The 21,226-nt window shown below is 38.8% G+C and overlaps 1 protein-coding gene across 2 annotated transcripts in view; it reads right to left on the bottom strand.

The window, feature by feature from the left end:
- The window catches only part of LOC140195135 (coiled-coil domain-containing protein 149-like), a 100,918-nt gene that overhangs the window by 19,775 nt on the left and 59,917 nt on the right, over positions 1-21,226 (bottom strand). For both annotated transcript variants that reach the window (XM_072252950.1, XM_072252951.1), the window contains exons 7-10: positions 20,500-20,572; positions 17,932-18,016; positions 11,702-11,846; positions 6,354-6,430 (exon numbers count right to left, since the gene is read on the bottom strand). In XM_072252950.1, the coding sequence (XP_072109051.1) occupies positions 6,354-6,430; positions 11,702-11,846; positions 17,932-18,016; positions 20,500-20,572 (380 nt within the window). The remainder of the gene's footprint in view (positions 1-6,353; positions 6,431-11,701; positions 11,847-17,931; positions 18,017-20,499; positions 20,573-21,226) is intronic.

Raw genomic sequence — 21,226 nt, 5'->3', positions numbered from 1 at the left:
AAAGAGAAAAAAAAAATGGCCATTACTTTGAGGAAAGAAAAACTGCATTAATGCAAGTTATTTAATACGTTTTATATTTAGCAGATTTGATTCATACAGTTTCCACTCAGGGTCAATGGTCTTCACCGGCACATAAACATAATTTACTCACTGTGTCACATCACAGATTTATAAATATTCAAGTAATTTATTTAAGCAACTAAAATGCACTCTATATATGTGTAATGTTAATCATGCAAGATTCACAATTCATGCTGTGAACTCAGCATTCCCCTCAATTCCCAGTAACAGTAACATTACTGTACCACAGTAGGACAAAAACTAACAAAGGAATAGAAAGAAATGAGACACTTGGTGGAGGTAATCTCATTTAAATTCAATCACATTTTATAAATAACTTGCATAGCAGGAACCCCTGCTAACCCTGTTGCCTGCCATGCTGTAGTAACTCAGCACAGATCTGGGACTGAGAGTGATCTTTGAGGGTGAGCATGGTCCCAGTCAAATGGAGCTTGACGGTCACCTTTGCTCTCAGCTCCAATTAATGACCTCCCTCCACGTTTTTCATTTATCAGAGTCTGTCGCAGAGATCCATGTTGCTGGTTTCACACCTTATTATAAGTCTCCCTGTTAATTTGATTGGGAAATAGAACAACGCAATGATAATGAGGTCCTGCTGCTTTAGAAAGACAAAAGGCAATACATTACAAGGGTATAATTCTAAATGGGGGCTCAAGAAAAATGTGATCTAGGTATACATGTGAACAAGTCTATGAAACTGGAAGGGAAGATGGAGGAAGTGGTTAAGTTGCATACAGGATCCCCAGTTTCATAAGCAGAGGAATAGACTGCAAAAGTGATCAAATTATGGTGACCCATTGAATCCTCCACGCATAGAGTACTGAGGTCAAATTTGGTCATTACACAGTAAGAAGATTTGGGCTCATCAAACATTCACTGGCATGGTACAGGGTGAGGGATAGGGGCATTCATCCAGCTACACATCACTCCACATGTTCTTTCTACACCTTTTCCCTTCATTCAATAATCATCCTAACACCACCCAGAATTAAACCAATACAGTAGACGTCATTCTGTCATGAATGAATACCATTAGTAGTAGTGACAAAAATGCTTTGAAAACTGTACTAGAGAATTTGTTTAAAGTTGGATTTCTATAAATGGAGTTATTCATAACCTAGGGAGCCTCCGCATAACTTACCGATGTATAACAGGGACAATAAATCCAGTTTATTACAGTATTTGCCATGTAAGTCATTGTTTGGGAAGGCTAGATAAATTGCCATGGGAGATTGATGATAATTTTCCTGGAGTAGATACTTTATCTAGAAATTTAAAAACTTGTAAAAAGCAAGAGTGCAATGTTATCTTTAGCTTATATATAATAATATATTTTTACTTCTTGGCCCTTTCAGATCTTGCTGAGGCATATTTTCATCATTGTGAGTGAGGTGATGATAGTGCTGTGACATTTGTTTGGTGAATACAATCCAGTAAGTCAGAAAGAATGGTGAATGGATAGAGCAGACAATACTCCACCTGTTGCCAGATGAATAATGCAAATATAAGACTGAAATTTTATAAATAAGATGGAACAGTGTTAGATACATGAAACCAAACTGTTTGCCTGACCTAAGGGTCCATCCAACCCAGACTAGGACTCAGGGCAGCAGACCTGGTAAGTGTTGCCTGTAACAAGTATTTAGTTTCGCAATTGAATCGAGTGCTACTTGAAGCCACTGGCTTAAACCTCCGATCCCACACCTGATAAATGTGTTATCATTTACATTCATTTATACCAGCCCTGACGAGGAGTCTTGGCCTGAAATATCAACTGTTTATTCACTTCCATAGACGCTACCTGACCTGCTGAGTTCCTCCAGCATTTTGTGCGTGTTGCTCTGGATTTCCAGCATCCACAGACTTTCCCGCGCTTATCATATATATTGCATGTTTCAGCCTATGCAATGTGATTGCTCTCAATAAAATACTTAATGTCAGTAATAATCCTTCGGTGGACAGGGTTGTAAAGAACTTCTCAGGTATGTAATATAGCCCCGTATTTTAGTGTTGATACTCAGCTCAATACTGTGATATCATTTGTACAATAAATAAGCAATAGTAATCAAACAAAAAAAGCAAAGGAAAAGTGCCTCAAGGTGATCATTTGCATGGAAAGAACTGTTAGATAAACGTAGGCTTTCCAGTTGGCTTATGATCGGGTATTGACATGACATCTCCTCAGAGCTGAAGATCCTCTTTGGTATGCTATGCACGAGAATGACTGCAATTTTCTAAATATATAGTTCTCAGAATCAGGTTTCATATCACTGGCATATAGTACTGTGTAAAATTCTTAGGCACATGTATACAGCAAGGGTGCCTAAGACTTTTGCACAGTACCTTATTTGTCAACGTGGAGTGGAGGGCGAATTCGTAAATTAGGGGAGGCAAAGGGAATGGTGAGGGTGGAGTGCTGTGGGAACTGTGTGGGACAGGTGGCAGAGATGAGGTGCCAGGGGTGAGGGCGGCACAGGTGCAGGCATAACCCAACTCTGTGACGCCAGACAAGGACAGTTGATTCCAAACAATTGATTTATTGATCATTACAGAATGTCTTTCTGGTGCTTCCTGCTCCCTCCCCTCTCCCTTCCCTAACCATGATTCCCTTCTCCCTGTCCCCTTCCCACTCTGAGTCCACAATAGAGACCTATATCGGAATCAGGTTGATCATTACTCATATATGTCATGAAACTTTTTTTTTGCAGCAGTACATAATACGAACTACAAATTTCAATAACACATATACATATACTTACACACACACACACACACACATAATTAATTAAGTTAAATAAATAGTACAAGGACAAGGAAAATAGCGAGCCAGTCATTGTCCATTCAGAAATCTGACGATGACAGGGAAGAAGCTGCTCCTGAAATGTTGAGTGTGTGTCTTCAGGCTCCTGTACCTCCTCCTTAATGGTAGAAATGAGAAGAGAGCACGGCTGGGGTGCTGGGGATCTTTAATGATGGATACCGCCTTTATGAGGCATTGTCTTTTGAAAGTGTACTGGATGCTGGGGAGACCAGTGTCCATGATAATGCTTGGCTGAATTTGAACTTGAAACTGCTCATTCTTTCCACTATTGATCGCTTGATCAGGACTGGTGCGTGTACCCTCAACTTCCCCCTCCTGAAGTCCACAATCAATTCCTTGCTCTTACTGATGTTGAGTGCAAGGTTGTTGCTGCGACCAGCTGAACTACCTCACTCCTTTATGTCTCCTCATCACCAAGTGAAGTCCTGCCAACAATAGTTGTGTCTTTGGTAAATTTATAGAAGTTGTTTGAGCTGTGCCTAGCCACACAATCATCGGTGTAGAGAGGGTAAAGCAGTAGCTTAAGCATGCATCCTTGTGTTAATCGTCAGCAAGGAGGAGATGTTACTTCCAACCCTCATCACTGGTGCTGCGGTCTTTAGTTTTTGCCAATAATTTGGGAGTAGAAATACAGCCAAGTGATCAGACCTTCCAAAGTATGGCAGTGGGATGAACACTGGTAAGCATTCTTGAAGGTGATAATAACAGTGGTCAAGTGCATTGGCTGCTCTGGTTCCACAGTGATATGTTAGTGATAGTTGTTCAGGGATTTCTTCAGGCTGGCCTGGTTGATATTCCAGGTCGGATGAGCAGGATTGAGAGAGAACAGCCACATCCATGCACCACAATGAGTTAATCATAAAGCATACTCCACTTCCTCTGCCTTTAAAAGACTGAGTTGTCCTGTCTTTGCAGAGAATGGTGAAGCCATTGGGCTGCAGAGCTGCATCCGAAATTGCCAGTGTGAGCCATGTTTCCATAAAGTAGAATACACAGCAGTCCCTGATGTCCCTCTGGACAGCAATTTTGCTTTGAAGTCTTCAATTTTATTTTCCTGAGACTGCATATTTACCAGCAGGATAGTTCAAAGTGTAATTCTAAGGTCTCTGTATTTCAATCATACCTGTAGACCAGTGCGGCATCCTCGCTTCAGTTTTCTTAAAGGGGAACTGTACTCATGACCCAAATCTGCTATCCAAAGTTTGTCGATTTTGAGTATTGATAGATTTTTTTAAAATGTCTTAAATCGATACTGCATACAGAAGTACCCATTGCTGTGACTGTGGAATCCGCTGTAACAGTTCTAAACAGGAATATTTGATAATTCCCATCAGAGCTGCACGCAAAGAGTCGCCACTTAATGGCGCCACTTTACTGGATAAATAATGTAAGCTTTTTAGACATAATTTCAGTTGATCCAGGTCACACCGGAATGATTTTTCCCATTATGCAAATTATCTCAGACTAAAGTAGGATACTGTCCATCCTGTGCCTGTTGACCCACTCTCATCAATACCACACAGGAGTAAAGCCTTGGAACGTTCTGATTTTGAGATGTTTCCCATCTCTACCTAATAGTGTACTGACCTGAAGCAAAATACAAGTAACAGCATTCTTGCTATAATTTCAGCCCCACTCAAACCCCCAGTTTTGCCCTTCTCCACACCACTGCCAGCCCCTTGTCCTCTCCTTGCACTCCATTATCCAGATTCTCCAATTATCCTTTTCTGTATCTTCATGCTTCTGTTCTTCCCATTTTTGACAACTCGATACCCATAGCCCCACACCTGGCTCTCCACACACCTATACCCTGCTTGGGTTCAGACTATTCTCCATTGTAGATTAGCAAACGGACACTATTGCCAAGCAGAAAGGAGACCAGTTGTCTTTTTGCAGATAGGCAATGTGTTTCCTCCCTTAGCTATGGCAAACAATTTCAGTCACACTTTTCTTCATCCCGAGAAGAAAGACTCCTTCAATCTCCAAACCATTCTGGCATTGGAGAAAGACCCATCCGCCCTGCCCATTAGAAAATATAAATCCATGAGTACCCATAGGGTGGAAAAAAATTAATTGATCGGGGTCCATTTCATCATTAATAGCAAATGATGGCCAAGAGCCTCCCCTACACACCATCCCTTCCAACTACCCTGCAAGTTCTAACTTCAGCCTTAACTCCTATATTCTATCAACCTTTAACCCAGCAATGAACTAAAGTAATACTGAACTAAACCAAAGAAGACGCAGATTTGGTGAATGATGTGAGTCACAGGAAGTTCACAGAAACGGTTTTTTAAAAATTCTCTCTCAGGGCATTGATAGCAGATAGTTGACTCACACCATTTTCCAACTCAGCATCTTCCCAAGCAGCCAGGAGCTAGATTCCAGAAAAACTCTTAATTACAATGCATTGGGCATCTAACACCAGGATCCAGCTATTAAAGGTTAAAAGGTTCATTTTATTATCAAAGTACAGAACTCTGAAATTCTTCTTCTCCAGATAGCAATGAAACTACCAAAGAAAAGAAAAGAATGGCAGCACAATCATCAACCCCAAAACCCTCCTCCCCCACAAAAACAAATATGGAACAGGCACATCGACTCCCCCCTCCGAATCCTCCTCCCCTCACACACGAAGAAACGAAAAAGATCTGGCAAATAACACAGAATATAAAAAATTATAAGACTGAAAAAAAAGTCTAAAGTCCAAGTCCATATCCAAAATGCAGAAAACTTGGGTAACATTCTGCTGGCCGAGCGGCAGGAAGTTGGAATACAAGTATATATTAGATTAGATCATTCAGTGGGTGTGCTGTGGCTTCACTCTAGCGAGAATGTTAGCATTCTGAAAATAAATTTATTCATGGTTCTAGTAAAATAGCTGACAGCAGAATTTTAAAAGGAAATGTTAGATATTCAAATGTGTGTTTTTCATGTTGGAAGTTTGTACCCAATTTGCCCAAATAAAACTTCAAATATGTACTCTGCAAATGTGTGAGACAATGCACTTAACTCCACACAAAATAACACCTTATTGTGCAATGTAAAGCATCATTAACTTTACTAAGCACTAGAGATTCACTGATCTTGAAAATAATGTTGGCAGATGACAGTGCATAATCAAACATGTATAATGCACACACCTCCTAAAGCACAAACATCAAGGATTGGCAAAAGTCCAGAAATACATTTAAAGGTCATAAGCAGAAAAAAACACATGGAACAGCTATTTTTTCCAACGTCAGTTTCAACAACACAGTTGAGAAAGCGGGTCTATTATGTCAGATTCTCAAGCATACCAGGATCTAATTTACTTTTAGTGGCTCGTAATATTTTTACATAATTTCACCTCTAAACTGTTTGGAGACAGACTTATAAACATGAAAATAAGTGAAAAAGATTGCAAAAAATGAACGTTAGAGAAGGAAAGGTTGAACTGGCTGGTACTTACCCGGAAGACTCCACAAACCAGAAACTTCCAGGGTTCTTAGCTTTTTTTCTAGCTCAGCCACACGATTGCCTAGAATCCTGCAGAGATGAGAATAATTTTAGACTTTCAGAGAACAAAACTGCCTTCGAAACAAGAACAAAAGAGTGCACAAAATAGAAGTTGGAATTTCTCTTACAACTCCTTGAGTCTGTTGTATCATTCAATAAGATCATGGCTGATTCTGACTCTCAAATCCAAATTCGCATCCAAATCCCATATATGAGAATAAATTTATACATTTAACTTGCCACAAGAAAACAAACCATGGTGTAATAGTATTAAACCTTTATTACAGGTCGACCTTCACTAATTCGACTACCTGTAATCTGGTTTCTTCGATAATCCGGCACTGATTATGCTTAATGTGATCCTTCAGTAATTCGGCATTTTCACTAATCCGGCATTCCTCAGGTCCCAATGGTGCCGGATTAGTGAAGGTCAACCTGTATTGAAAGGCTATTTGTTCTTTCTATGATATATTCAGACTATAATGAGTGCATTCATCATACCCTTCTTGAAGACAATCATCTTATATGCTGCAACAAATATATTCAAAACACTAGCAAAGCAGACAATAATTTAACTGAGTTGGTTCATGGCCACAACAATCATTAATAATTCATCATAAATTATGCAATGAGTTTTACTGTCAGCAGCAAGGTAATTGTACAAGCTCTGGACTGCAGAGAGAGCTGTCCTCAGGTATGTGGTCTGTGGTCAGGGACAAGGGAGCATGACTGCGAGTGAGACAGACAGAGGTATCCATGAGGTGGTGCTGGAAGAGCCTCAGCCCTTGAGCTTGTCTAATAGATGTGAAATTCTTGCTGCCTCCATGGATGTGAGTTGGGGCTGCAGGAAGGATAAGTAACCAATCTGTGGCACCGTGGTTCAGCAAGCAATTTGGGGTGGGGGGGGGGCGGTAAGGGAAGAGAAGAGAAGAGAAATGCGGCTGTAACTGGGGACAGCATAGTCAGGGAAATAGACACAATGTCCCGTTGCAAAGATCAATAATCAATTTTATTCGCCATATTCATTTACACGTATTAGAAATTTGCTGTGCTGTGTTAATGCAACATTCAGCAAAAAACGACATTCAGCAAAAAACAGCATTCAACAATTATAAAGAACTATTTAAAACACAAAGTTAGAGGTTAAAATACAGATATGGAATAAAATGTTCATAAATTCCTTAATACTGGCATGTATTGACTATGTAAACAGCATTATAGTAAATGGTTTTAAGTCCTTACAGAGAAGTGCAGTGATGGGGGTTAAGAGAGCGGTACAGGGATGGACCAACTAGAATGGTTGTTCAGATTTACTGCTTGGGGGAAGAAACCTTTTAGATGATGTGAAATTTTTGTTTTAGTAGCCCTATAGCACTTTCCAGAAGAGAGCTTTTGAAAAGGCAGTTTGCAGGGTGAGTAGTGTCTACAAAGATTTTTTCTGTCCATTTCTTTATCCTGGACACATACAAGTCCTGCAGTATGGTAGACTGCAGCCAATAACCTTTTCTGATGACCTGACAATTAACGGTAGTTTTTGTATATTGTGAGAGGCTGCTGCATCAAACCAGACAGTAATATCTGATGTGAGGATGCTCTCTATGATTAAGAATGAACTAGATTTGATTAGGGAGCTTAAGGTAAAAGAACACTTCGGAGGCTGTGATCATAGTATGATAGGATTCATCCTGCAGTTTGAGAGGGAGAAGCTAAAATCAGATGCATCAGCATTGTAATGGAGTAAAGGGAACAAAGGAGGCATGATAGAGGAAAGCTGACTGGAAGGGGACACTAGCAGGGATGACAGCACAACAGCAACGTCTGGAGTTTCTGACTGGAAGGGGACACTAGCAAGGATGACAGCACAACAGCAATGGCTGGAGTTTCTGAGAGCAAATTGGAAGGCACAGGATAGATTCATTCCCAAGAAGAGTAAGTATTCTAAAGGGAGGATGAGGCAACCATGGCTGACAAGGGATGTTAAAGACACCATAAAAGCAAAAGAGAAGGCTTACAATATAGCAACAATAATGGAAGCTAGAGGATTGGGTAACTTTTAAAAAACAACAGAAGGCAACTGAAAACGCAATAAGAAGAGAAAAGATGAAATAAGAAGGTAAGCTATTCAATCATATGAGAGGATACCAGAAGTTTTTTCAGGTATACAAAAAGTAAAAGAGAGGCAAGAGTGGACATTGGACCACTGGAGAATAACACTGGAGAGGTAGTAATGGAGAACAAAGAAATGATGGACCATCTGAAGAAGTACTTTGCATCAGTTTTCAACCTGGAAACCAGCAGGCACACATGAGCAGTCTTGGGAAGGATGTGCTGGCATTGGAGAGGGTCCAGAGGAGGATTACAACAATGATCCCAGAATGAAAAGGTTAACATTTGAGGAGCATTTTAATTAGCTCTGGGCCTGTACTCAGGGCTGGGGGGGTGGGGGGCAGGGGAAGGATCTTATTAAAGCCTATCAAATATTCAAAGGCCTGGACATGGAGAGAATGTTTTCAATAGCTGCAGTATCTAGGACCAGAGGGTATTGTATCAGAATATAAGGATGTTCCTTTAGAACAGAAATGAGGAGAAATTTCTTCAGCCAGAGGCTGGCAAATCTGTGGAATACATTGCCATAGACTGCAGTGGAGGCCAAGTCATTAGGTAAATTTAAAGCAGAAGTTCATATGTTCCTGATTAGTAAGGGTGTCAAACGTTACCGGAAGGAGGGAGGAGAATAGAATTGAGAGGGAAAATAAATCAGCTATGACCTAAGGGCAGAACAGATGATGGGCAGATGGCCTAATTCTGCTCCTAAGTACTAAAAGGAAATATGTAGAACACAAAGTATAATTAACAACAGGTATTAATGCATGTTGACTTATTAAAGGCCAGCCATCTTGTTTTGGACTAGTAACAGCAATTATTACATATACCATCATTTGCTACTGTAATATTAGTAGTTAGGTTCTATGGAATTAACAGGAATCTTCCTTGTTTAATTTATTAAACAGGCTAAAATATTGTGGCAATATGCATCAAATGCAATTTCCATTCACTTTTTTTCAAGATTAAGTCATTTTGTGTGTGTTTACATGTGCACGAGCATGGATGTATGTGCACACATTTGCATGTATCTCGTGTAACGACAAGAAACGTTAAAACATTTATGAGTTATTGGTCTTATTTTTTGTTCTTTAATGAAATAGTGACATAAATGGATCTCTGTGTTTCTTACATCAAACTAGACTTCTAAAGAAAGAACGTTCAGACTGAGGAGCTCCTATAAATCCGTTCAGCCTATTTCTGATGTATAATTCTCTGCCTAAGCAGTAGAAACAAAGACTTCCAAGCAGAGACTAACAGCGCAATTCATTCTTTCAGCAGACATTCCAGTTGTACATATTAGAAGATGCAATTTTATATTGCATCACACTCCTAACATATTGAAGCGCTTTTTAAAAAATGCAAAAAATTGCTTTGAACCAACAAAGAAGTGGTTCATAGTAAAAATTTTCCACCATCTAAGAGCTGGAAGACTTCGTGGGAATCCTATATTTTTTTGTTCAATCCATCAGAAGTCAAGGTAGCAGTTTAATGTGGGCAATGGTACAGTGTACTCCTGTGTAACGGTAGTTCAGATAATCCTTAGAGGATTCACAAATTACCTGCTCTTATGGAATTTATGTGAAAAATAATTAAATAAGCAATCCATTCCCAGTCTGAGGCCACTTGGAGATTTGCTTTTGGAAACGGACAAAGCACTTGTATGATGATATCTACTGAAACTTGTATAATGATACTTTATCAAAGAATGTGACATACAATTCTAGTTAATTAAAGCAACAATCCTTTCTCTTCTGCCAACAATAGAATCAAAATTGCCTTGCCAAGAGACTGCACACCAGTGGGGTCATTACTATGGAGAGAGAAAAATTCTGGTAGAAATGCATCTTCATTTACAACATGGGACTGAATGGGAATAAAGAGTCTGCATTTTGGAAAACAGTGATACAGATTTTTTTCTCAGAATGCAGCCTTTTGTTGATTGTTCATTTATAATATTAAGTACATGGATTCCAGTTAATTGGGTCATCGTTAATCGAGGCAGCTGTTTACCTGGTACAACTTTAAAAGAAAGAAACTAATTGAGAAAATAGTTCGGATTCCCTTTGTTTATTTGGGACACCATGCTGATTAATTGGGGCAGGAGACGGCTGCCGAACAGCTTCGAACTAGGATCAACTGGGAGCATTTATGTGGCCATTAGGGACTACATCATGCTGAGAGCAAAATGTTTTTTTTTAAATAGTGTCAGTTGCATGTGTTTGTGTTCAAATAGGAGTGCTTTTTGTTACTGATAGTTGGCAAGAAATAAGCAGTAAGACAATTCAGAACTGTTTTGCTCACTGCAGTTTCAAGCATTCCAGCTTGGAGATATCAGAAAGGACCGTAAGTAAAAAATAATGATTGTCAATGCCACTTCAACAAGTTCAGAACGATGAAGAGTTTTAGGACATTAACAATCATCGTAAATGTTATAATGAAAATGAAGATTTAGAGGATGCAATCATTGAAAGCATTCTATGAAGGCAGTCTTTATTCTGCACTCAGTGTCTGTGCTGATTTTGTCCACTTACTGTCGATGAAATGAAAAACATGCTCCATCGAAAACTATTAGGAACTAATACACAGTTTTACAGTACTATAGTAGTATTGGCAGTGCTCTAATTTGTTCTGTATTTCATTTAAATACGTAATTACTCAGATATACAGTAATTTGTCATTTTTATACCTTTTTAACTATTTCCATGAAACTTTGGCTAATTGGGGCAGCTGCTTATTTGGGCCAAAGTGTACTGGTCATGATGTGTCCCAATTAACTGGAATCCACTGTATTGTTTTAAAACCTTCAATAAGATTGTTATGACCTATTTGCAAATATCAAAATAAATTACTAATGTCAGGTAATGTATTTCCAAGGGAGATGAAGTTACTATCCGTGCCAAAACAGTTTCTATTTCTGAGACAACTTTCATTTAGAAAAATCAGGGAAAGGCTCTTCTGCTTGATGAAGACCCTTTATTCTATAAAAAGACAACCACTTTGTCATTGGTTTTCAGTTCAGTCGTGGCAGAGTATTACATCAGCTATCATAGCAATTATTCCTTAATTCAATCTGCTTGTTTCCAGGAAAAATGTAACAACCCATAATAATTTAGTTATCTTTGCTGTCATGGAATCAACAGATTTAAAACTGCAGCACAAAAGAACCCTAGTTATCGAGCAGAATTAAACACGTGCCTGTTAGTCTGGCGTTGATGTTGAAGGACCATGTTCTTGTCATGAATTGTCTCAAGTAAAGCAGTCGCCAATGATTTCAGATCTGAGATGGACTGTGGTGTAGCTGGCAGACTGCAGCCATGATCTTCTGACAAAAGCTCTTGCACTGAAACCAAAGTGGATAAAATATTGTCAATTATATTGAGGATACATACAGGTTAAAAAAAAAAAAGCTATTTTGGGACTGAAATTCTTCCTGCCTATCTTAATAAACTCAGTAAATTTAAAATCAGATTTTTCCATCTTGCACACATGGTAACATTTCAGGTGAACTTCCTGGTGAACAGGAACAGCTTCTTCCTCTCTGCCATACGATTCTCAAATGGACATTGAACCCATGAACACTACCTCACTTTTTTAATATAGATTATTTCTGTTTTTGCACTATTTTAATCTAACTATTCAGTATATATACTTACTGCAATTGATTTACTTTTTTTCTCTCTTTCTATATTACCACACATTGTACTGCTGCTGCTACGTTAACAAATTTCACAACACATGCCGGTGATAGTAAACCTGATTCTGACATGGTAGATGCTTCAACTGTTAAAATAAATTCACTGATCAAATATTCTTGGTGAAGAGCTGTGCTCAAAAGGGTCATGGGTTGCAGGCATGCCTAAAAACAAAATTATTTTTCTGAACCATATTCTCTTTGAGTACAACTTCCCACGAGCAACGTGAGACAAGCAACCCTGCAAATTTCACTGCATCACATTTATAATGTATTTCAGTGATGTTGCTGCACCATAGACTTATTCAAGGATAACCATCCTGCTACACTTCCACATTGAACATCACAAAATTTTTTTTTGGCAACTGGGACAAACTCCCCTTGGCATAAATTAGCATCAGGTCACTCATCAAAATGTTACACGAGTTGTAATTCTTTTCGTTAAAAAAAATTAACTTTCCAAATCTGCCTTTAAGAGGCTGCATGCTACATCAACTTTAATTTCCATCAAATAGCTCACATTTTTAATGCAGTCTTGCCATCCAGAATAGATGGTGAGGGTGGGGGGGGGGGGGGGTGGTGGATAGCAAATTCACGTCATTAGAAGCTGGACTCATTTTTTTCTATTTCCAACTCATGCCCAGATTTTTGTGGAAAGAAGAAATACTGTTTTATTTTAAACTGCTTTCAATTTTAGATCTACATGTTCTGACTATTTTCCTTCTTCTAAACATAGCAGATTTTTGAGGGGAATGATTTCATGTTAGATAAAATTATAAATCAACATTGGGTAACTTTAACCTTTACTTCAAAAAATTCACACCAAGGACAAATCCAAGTCTTATTTAAATAGTGGAAAACTGGGAAAAATGAAGATCCAGAGATATCCAGCGGTCTTCGTATGCAGAGCACTACAATGTGGTGGTCAGTTAGAAGATCTATTTTGTATTGATCAGAGGGTAAAGGCCAAGTGGACTGAATTTTCAAATTTGATCCTTCCTCCTACAAAAAGAAATTTAGTAATAGGCTAATACAGAAAAGATGGCTGAAGTGTGAAATGCCTCCTGCAAAAGAAATAGCTTCCAACTCAAGATGTTAAAATCCAAGATCAGCAAATATCTACTTTTGAAAAGATATGAAAGGACATGGAGCCTATGCAGGCATTTAGACCAGATCATGGCATAGCAAAACTGGCTGTTGATTGCTTTTCTTGTATTCCTAACATGTGTTGCCACTGTAGAGAGAGGACATTTGTGAATGTGTCCTCCCTACAGATCAAGACTATAGTTTAATGTAAGAGCCTGAGCTTGTTTTTTGTATAGAACATTGACAAGTCATATGACAAGTCACTATTTGAGGAATGGCTGGGTCAGATTCATAGATAGTTGTATATTCTGTACATGCATGTTTCTCATGCAATAGTAATAGAAAGAATGAAAAAAAAATCAACAATATAAAGAACATCTCAAAATTATTGCTGTGCTTCAGATCCTTGGGATGCCCAGTCTCCCTTCAACCACTTGCATTAAAATTTCTAATTTTCTTTCTTCATTTTGAGGTGACATCTGGTACTATTAAGCAGTCGCATGGATTCCAATAGTCTCTTATAAAAAAACGTAATATTATAATAAGGCTTCCTGCAGAGCAAACGCCAGGTTAAGAGACATTACAATTGCTGGGTTACCACAGCCTGAATGTCACCATGGAGAATTTTGTTGCTAATTCAAAATTGTTGCATTCACAAAAAGATCAATCTATTCAGTAACTTAAACTATATCAAAAATAAAACACATTGTATAATTGATAATAATTCCAACGAACTTACGTTACTGGAAGAGAATATTTCTACAGCGTGCTGACACTGGAGAGGGTTAAAGGAGGTTCATGAAAATGATTCCAGCATTGAAATGGCTTGTAATAAGAAGAGCATTTGATGGCTCTGGGTTTATATTCATTAGATTTTAGAAGAATGAGGGGTGACTTAATTGAAACCTATCGAATCTTGTAAGGTCTTGATAGAATGGAGATGATCTTTCCTATAGTGGGAGAGTCTAGGACCAGAGAACACAGCCTCAGAATAGAGGGGTGTTCTTTTAGAACAGATATGAGAAGGAATTTCTTTAGCCAGAGCGGTGAATTTCTGAAATTCATTGCCACAGGCAGCTGTCGAGGTCAAGTCTTTATGAATATTTAAGAGGTTGATAGATTCTTGACTGGTCAAGGCAAGAAGAGATATGGGGAGAAGGCAGGAGACGGGGCTGAGAGGAATAATGGATCAGCCATGATGATATGGCAGAACAGACTCAATGGGCCAAATGGTAAAATTCTGCCCTATATCTTATGGCCTTATAGTCTAACACTGTATATTTTCCATCAGATTGCAATTAGGGCAAGATTTATGTTCCAATACTATGTTCAGGTATGACTTAAAAGGCAGATAACATGCTTTTGGAAGAATCACAATATTGATTTAACAATTTTAAATACAGGCACAAGTAATTTTCTTCGGAAAAATACTGAACTCTATCCTATTGCAAGATCACAAAGCATTTTTATTCCAAAACTTATTTCCGTTGTTTCTGGTCACTAAATGCTATCCACAGACCAATCAATACAACTTTAACTCGTATCTCTTAAACACAACTTATTACTGTTAGCTGCTTGCATAAAACAACACAAAATCTAATTTTCAAGCAATTACTATTACTATAATAGCATTCCCTCTAACCATTAAGGACAGAAACACAAGTCATTAGCAAGATAAGACTGTGCCATTCAGCAGTCCCAAAGCCAATTAAACTCCTAACCCACCTGTATCCAATTACTCAGATATACAGTGCAACTTTTTAAAAATAAGTTGGATGGAGAAAATTGGAAAATGACATTATTTCAGATGCAAGGAAGAGAAATCTGTATTCATAACAATGAAAACAACTGACATTCACATGTTGAAACTCAGGTTAACTGACACTAGATGAATTTTCTCCACATTTTTAGGTGTCTTGGCCTTTTTGGAAATTTGATTCCCTATTCCTTTTAAGTTTTAAGCACATTTTAAAAATTATTTACTTAGAAATACAGCAGAGTAACGGGTCCTTCCAGACCAACAAGCCCATGCCGCTCTGTTGTACCCATGTGACCAATTAACCTATGAACCTGTACTTTGTTTGAATGTGGGAAGAAACCCATGCTCTTTACCAACAGCAGCAGAATTGAATCATTGTCACTGGCACTGTTACTACCTGTTACGCGACAGTGTGCCCCTATATTTTTTGGAATAAAATGGCAATGACAGTGGTGCAACAAAATAATTCCATCTGCAAGCGGATTTTCAAGCTTTATGGTGCAAAAAAGCACAGTTCTTATTTATTCTTAGAACACACTGGTCTTACTAATCCAGATTTCCCTAATGCCATGCATTTAAAGTGGCAACAATTAAACTGCATTATTTGTCCTCGCTGAGTCAACCCTGTCTGAATGTTGACCCCTTCAAACCACAGTATCAGGGAAACTTGATTAGTAAGACCTCCCATGATCTCAAATAGAATCTCAAGTGTGCCTTGTCTGCTTGGCCAGTAAAGTCAGGGCCACAGTCACTCTCAGCTTTCTCAAGTAAGGATCATTCCTGGCTGTTGCTGATGATTTTCGAGCCATTTCACAGTTTGCTGCTCACGGGTGCATTAGAGAGATCACCTGATCTCCAGACTCAAGGAGAGGAGACTTCAGCTATTTATCATCGGCCCACAGGCAAAGTGGGTGCGTGGTTTCATTTCTGGCCCACTTACACAAAGAGCAGCACTGTTCTTCAGTAACCCTTCTCAGTCCTCCTGACCCTTCAAGAGTACTGTCCTCACCTCTGCCATCAAAACAGCAGCAGGAAAAACATTTCTTGTATCTCTGTAGGTCCCCTTAGGTGTTCACTTCAGAAAAATTACACCTGTTGGACTCTGTTGATTATTCCAAGAACTTGCAATATAGCAATAGGGAATGCCCATGAAATCATCTTTAATACAGAACCACCCAGGGAAACCCAACAATACTGAACCCTCAGAACTGAAGTACAGGATGAAGCACTATATTTTTACTGACTCATAAGGAGGTGTGACCTGACGACTCTTACCAATTTTTTAGAAGCCCCATAGGAAGAATACTATCTGAAGGCATTGCAGCTTAGTATGGCAACTACTCTGTCCAAGAAATTGCGGAGAATTGTGAATACAGCTCAGTCCATCATGAAACCCATCGGGCAGAAGGTATAAACGTCTGAGGACTCTAACTACCAGATTCAAGGACAGCTCTCTCTCACTGTTATTAGATTCTTAAGTGAACCTCATACACTAAAAGATGAACTCCAGAACTCTTGATCCTTCCCCCACTCCCAGTCTACCTTGTCTTTTCCATGGGCTTCATTTGTTTACCTGCACTGCACTTTCCTCGTAATCACAGTATAGTCAGCATTCTGTCTTCTTTTTACTACCTCGAGGTAGTTAATCATTGCATGATCTGCTTGGATAGCATGCAAAACAAAAGCTTTTCACTGTATCTCAGTACCTGAGATGATAACAAACCAGTGCTAATTTCTGAACCGTGGAGCTATAATGCTGCAGATACAGTATTCTGCCTGCAGTTTGAGAAATCCTGCATGGGAATTTCAGGGAAGGGCATCACTGAGGTGGGAAGGGGTGAAATTTGTGAGTGGATAGGGGTGAGGTGTTAAGGAGATTTGAAAGGCAATTTTATTGTTAAAGTTCTATTGGGATAGATCAGCAACTTCATTCTTATTGTAATTTCTAAACAGGTTTCTAAGGATAGGGGTATGCAAGTTCATTGAGAAAACTCAGATCTAATCTCAAAAATAGAGCTGTCACCAACATTTCAAAGATGTTGACATTTATGGCCAGCAGAGTGAAAAACATATGGAGTTAAAGCTTTATCAATGGTTCTGCACATTTATCCAGTGAAATGTTGAACAATATAATCTGTCAAGTCAAAATTTGATTCCCAGCACTGACGGCTCATTGAAACGGAGGCTCTATAATGAATCCTCTGAGCTCTGAGTTAGTTAGTAGAGGTCTGGGGGGAGCTCCTGACGGCTTCTGCTCCTGATCGCTATCTTACGGCACAGTTTTCATCTGCATTTTGTCAATGTCTGGATGTGGATGGAATCAGGTTTGGCTGCAACAATGACCTGAATTAGATAATCAATATTCATAAGTGAGGATCAAATAATAGCAGATATTTCAGTGAGTAACTAACAGCAAATGACACCAAGAGCATTATATCATTATTATTCAATACTTTATGAAAGAGAATACAAAATTGAGCTACATTTATTTCAGGAGCAACATAAAAGAAAAATCTATTTTAAATGTAAACCATTAAATCCACTGAATAACACTTGTTATTTTCTTTCCAGATTCAAATTAGCTGTGTGGGAAAGTGATCAGGAATTCTGCTCACTAAAGGCCCTTTGGAAAAGGCTTTGTGTGGAGGGGCGGGTCCATGTCCTCCCTTGCTGCATCCTTAAAATAGGAGAAATCAACTGCCGGGATAATTTTTCGAAGGAGGATCAGATGGAATTTGAATTGAAGAGTGCTAACATGTGCTGCGTAGAGGGTTTCTGATTCACCTTTGAAGGTTAAATCCTTCTAATCTGCTCTTCTTTACAATAAGTAATGGTAGATAATGGTTCAGATTTCCACTAACAATCCCGACCACGCTGGACATGCCTCACCTTGCTTGGCAGAAAGAACCCCTGTAAGGGCACTACTGTTGCCTCTTCCATTTGACTTTGTGTTCTTTTTACGTTCAAGAGCATTCTATGTGAAAGAGAAATGATGTAATGTGGTAAGGAAATCATTTATTTTAATAGTTTAATCCAATCTTAACATACAGATTACACCATTAAATGAATAATAGAGTTCAGTTGAGATGTAAATGAATCAAGAGTTCATTCCTGTTCTTAATTACCATTATAAACTCAAATTACCCTCAGAGAATTAAAGATATAGCAATCTTCAAAACAGATTTCAGTAACAGATACATAGGAAAAGCATTCTTAGTGAGGTATCCTAACTATGGACAGATACCGGGTTGTCCTGTGATTCCTCAGGACTGCTTATATTATTGGACAACCAAAGGCAAGATAATTTCTAAAAACAATCAAACTACAGACAAAGGAGTTTTGAGGGCAGGGCAGTGGCTGTCACTACATGGACTTTATTAAGGCATTTGATGAGGTCCCTCATGGCAGGTCGGTTTGAAAGATGTAGACACATGGGATCCAGGGTGAATTACGAGTTTGGATTCTGAGCTGGTTTGCCCATAGAAGTCAGGCTGTAGGGGTGGAAGGCTGTTACTCTGGCTAAAGATCTGTGATCAGTGATATTCCGGAAGTGTCACTGCTGGGACCTCTGTTGTTTGTGATGCTTATCAATGGCTTGCATGAAAATGGAGATGGGTGGTTTAGCAAATTTGTAGATGACATCAAGATTGTTGGAGTTGTGGACAGACTAAAGGACTATCATGTAATACAGCAGGTATAGATCAGTTAAAAGATATGGACTGAGAAGTGGCAGGTGGAGTTTATTCTGAGCAAGTGTGAGGTGTTTCATTTTGGGAGGTCAAATGAAAGCAGGAAGTACAGTTTATGGCAGACCTCTTAATAGTATGGAGGTACTGCGGGATACTGGGGTCCAGGTCCATAGTTCATTTGAATAGTAGTAAAGAGGAGTACGACATGCTTGCCATCACTGGTAGGTATACAAGAAAGGAAGTCACGCTGCAGCTACACAAAACATTAGCCAGACTGAACTGTGTGCAGTTCTAGTTGCCCCATTATGGGAAGGATGTGGAGAGGGTGCAGACGTGGTTTACCAGATTGCTACTTGTTTTAGAGGGTATGAGCCACAAGGAAAGGTTGCACAAACTTGGGTTGTTCTCCATATAGCATCAGAGACTGTGGGACACCAGATAGAGAACTTTTAAAATGAGAGGCATAGATAGGGTAGACAGTCAGAATCTTTTCCCCAGCAAAAAAAGTCTTAACAGAGCACATGCTTTTATGGGTTGGGGGGGGGGGGTGAAATTTAAAGGTGATGTGATAGGCAATTTTTTTTTAAAATGCAGGGGGTGATAGGTGCCTGGAATAGGCTCCCTGGGGTAATAGAAAGCAGAAAGTTTGGTGGAGTTTAAGAGGCTTTTAGATAGAAAGGAGACGACAAAGGGAACAGAGGGACATGGGTGATACACAGAAGGACGTTTAGTACAAATTGGCATTGCGACTGGCACAACATCCTGGGCTGACTGGCCTGGCCAGTGCAATATGGTCCATATTTTACAGAAATCTAGAAACCAAAACAGAAAATAATGACTATATTCAGCAAGTCAGGCAAGGAATAAGTTAATTTTTTTTAATAAAAACAGCAAATGCTAAAAATTCTCAGTGAGACATTTGTGAAGAACAAAACAGGACTGACATTTCACTCTGATGACTTTTCCACCAGAAAAGCTCTGACAAAATATTATAGACCTGAAACATCAACTCTTGTTTATCTATGTAGCTGATGCCTGACCTACTGAATATTTTATGTTTTTCTGTTTTTATAAGGCATCGACATTTTCTTTGCTAAGAGAGAAATGAAAGCAGGACAAGAAACAATAATTCCTTACCAGAGTGAAAACAAGCATTTGAAACCCAATATATTTCTAAAGATAGGCACATGGGTTTTTGGTTCTATAAACAGGAATGCAGAAGTTCAATGAAGCAGTAATGCTCACTTTATAGAAAGCATCAGTTAACTTCCATAGATTCAAACACAAATTTGAAAATCTGACAGCAGGTTAAAAAAAAAGCCAATTTACCAAAGTACAACCTTGGGCACATATTTATGAAGCCATGGAAATCTACCAAAGTAAATTCACAGCAAGAACTAGTAAAGAGAAATTGAAGTGATTTTTTTAATTTATGTGCTACATTATCAAAGATCAATTTTTTTATTATTCCAATTTTGTCCTTAATCTAGATGTATGTACACCAAGGGAATACACATTTATACAGGGCAGCCTGAGGATTTTGTAATCTGGATTACTGTAGAGGGAATGATGAATGCGGTCAGGTATTATGCTGGTTATTCGGTACCATAAACTTCAGTAGCATGGGACAAAATGACTTCCATAATAAAAGAACGACAACACAAATAAAGAATACAATTTGAAATGATTATAAATCTTATCCATTATTACTTATTCCAAATGTGTTGGCATGAGATTTAATGCATTAATCAGTATTCCACAACAATACCTTGTATTTAGAAATGTTATTCTTAAGGATGTTGACTTCTTCCTGGATCTGCTTCAAATGCTCATGCAGATATCTGGACATAGAGAAAAAATAAGATAGTTTTGCTTCTTTGCTCCATTATGTCAAAGCAGACTAGCCAGCTTCCAAAGTAGAGTCGTGCTAGGAAGTTTGTGAACCCTGTAGAATTTTCTCTATTTCTGCATAAATATGACCTGAAATGTGATCAGAACTTCACACAAGTCCAAAAACTAGATAGAGAGAACCCAATTAAATAAATCACACGAAACATTATACTTGTTCATTTATTTATCGAAGAAACAATCAAATAATACATGTACTTGTTGGAAAAAGTATGTGAACCTTTGCTTTCAGGAACTGGCGTGACCACCCCTCCCCCACCCACTTGTATAGCAATAACTTCAATCAAGCATTTCCAGTAACCGTTGATCAGTCCTCCACATCGGCCTGGAGGAATTTTAGGCCATTCCTCCTTACACAACTGCTTCAACTCTGGGATGTTGGTGGGCTTCCTTGCATGAACTGCTTGCTTCAGGTCCTTCCACAACATTTGCATCAGATTAAGGTCAGGACTTTGACTTGCCCATTCCAAAACACAAATTTTCTTTTTTTTAGGCGTGTGCCTGCATTCGTGCGAGTCTGTGCATGTGCGTTTGCGTGTGTGTGCGTGCATGCATGACGATGTTTTTTTCATAGCTTTTTACAAGGC

Source organism: Mobula birostris, chromosome 3, assembly GCF_030028105.1.
Source record: "Mobula birostris isolate sMobBir1 chromosome 3, sMobBir1.hap1, whole genome shotgun sequence".
NCBI lineage: Eukaryota > Metazoa > Chordata > Chondrichthyes > Myliobatiformes > Myliobatidae > Mobula > Mobula birostris.
The sequence above is the reverse complement of the archived record's forward strand: the minus strand, read 5'-3'. Positions and strand labels throughout refer to the sequence as shown.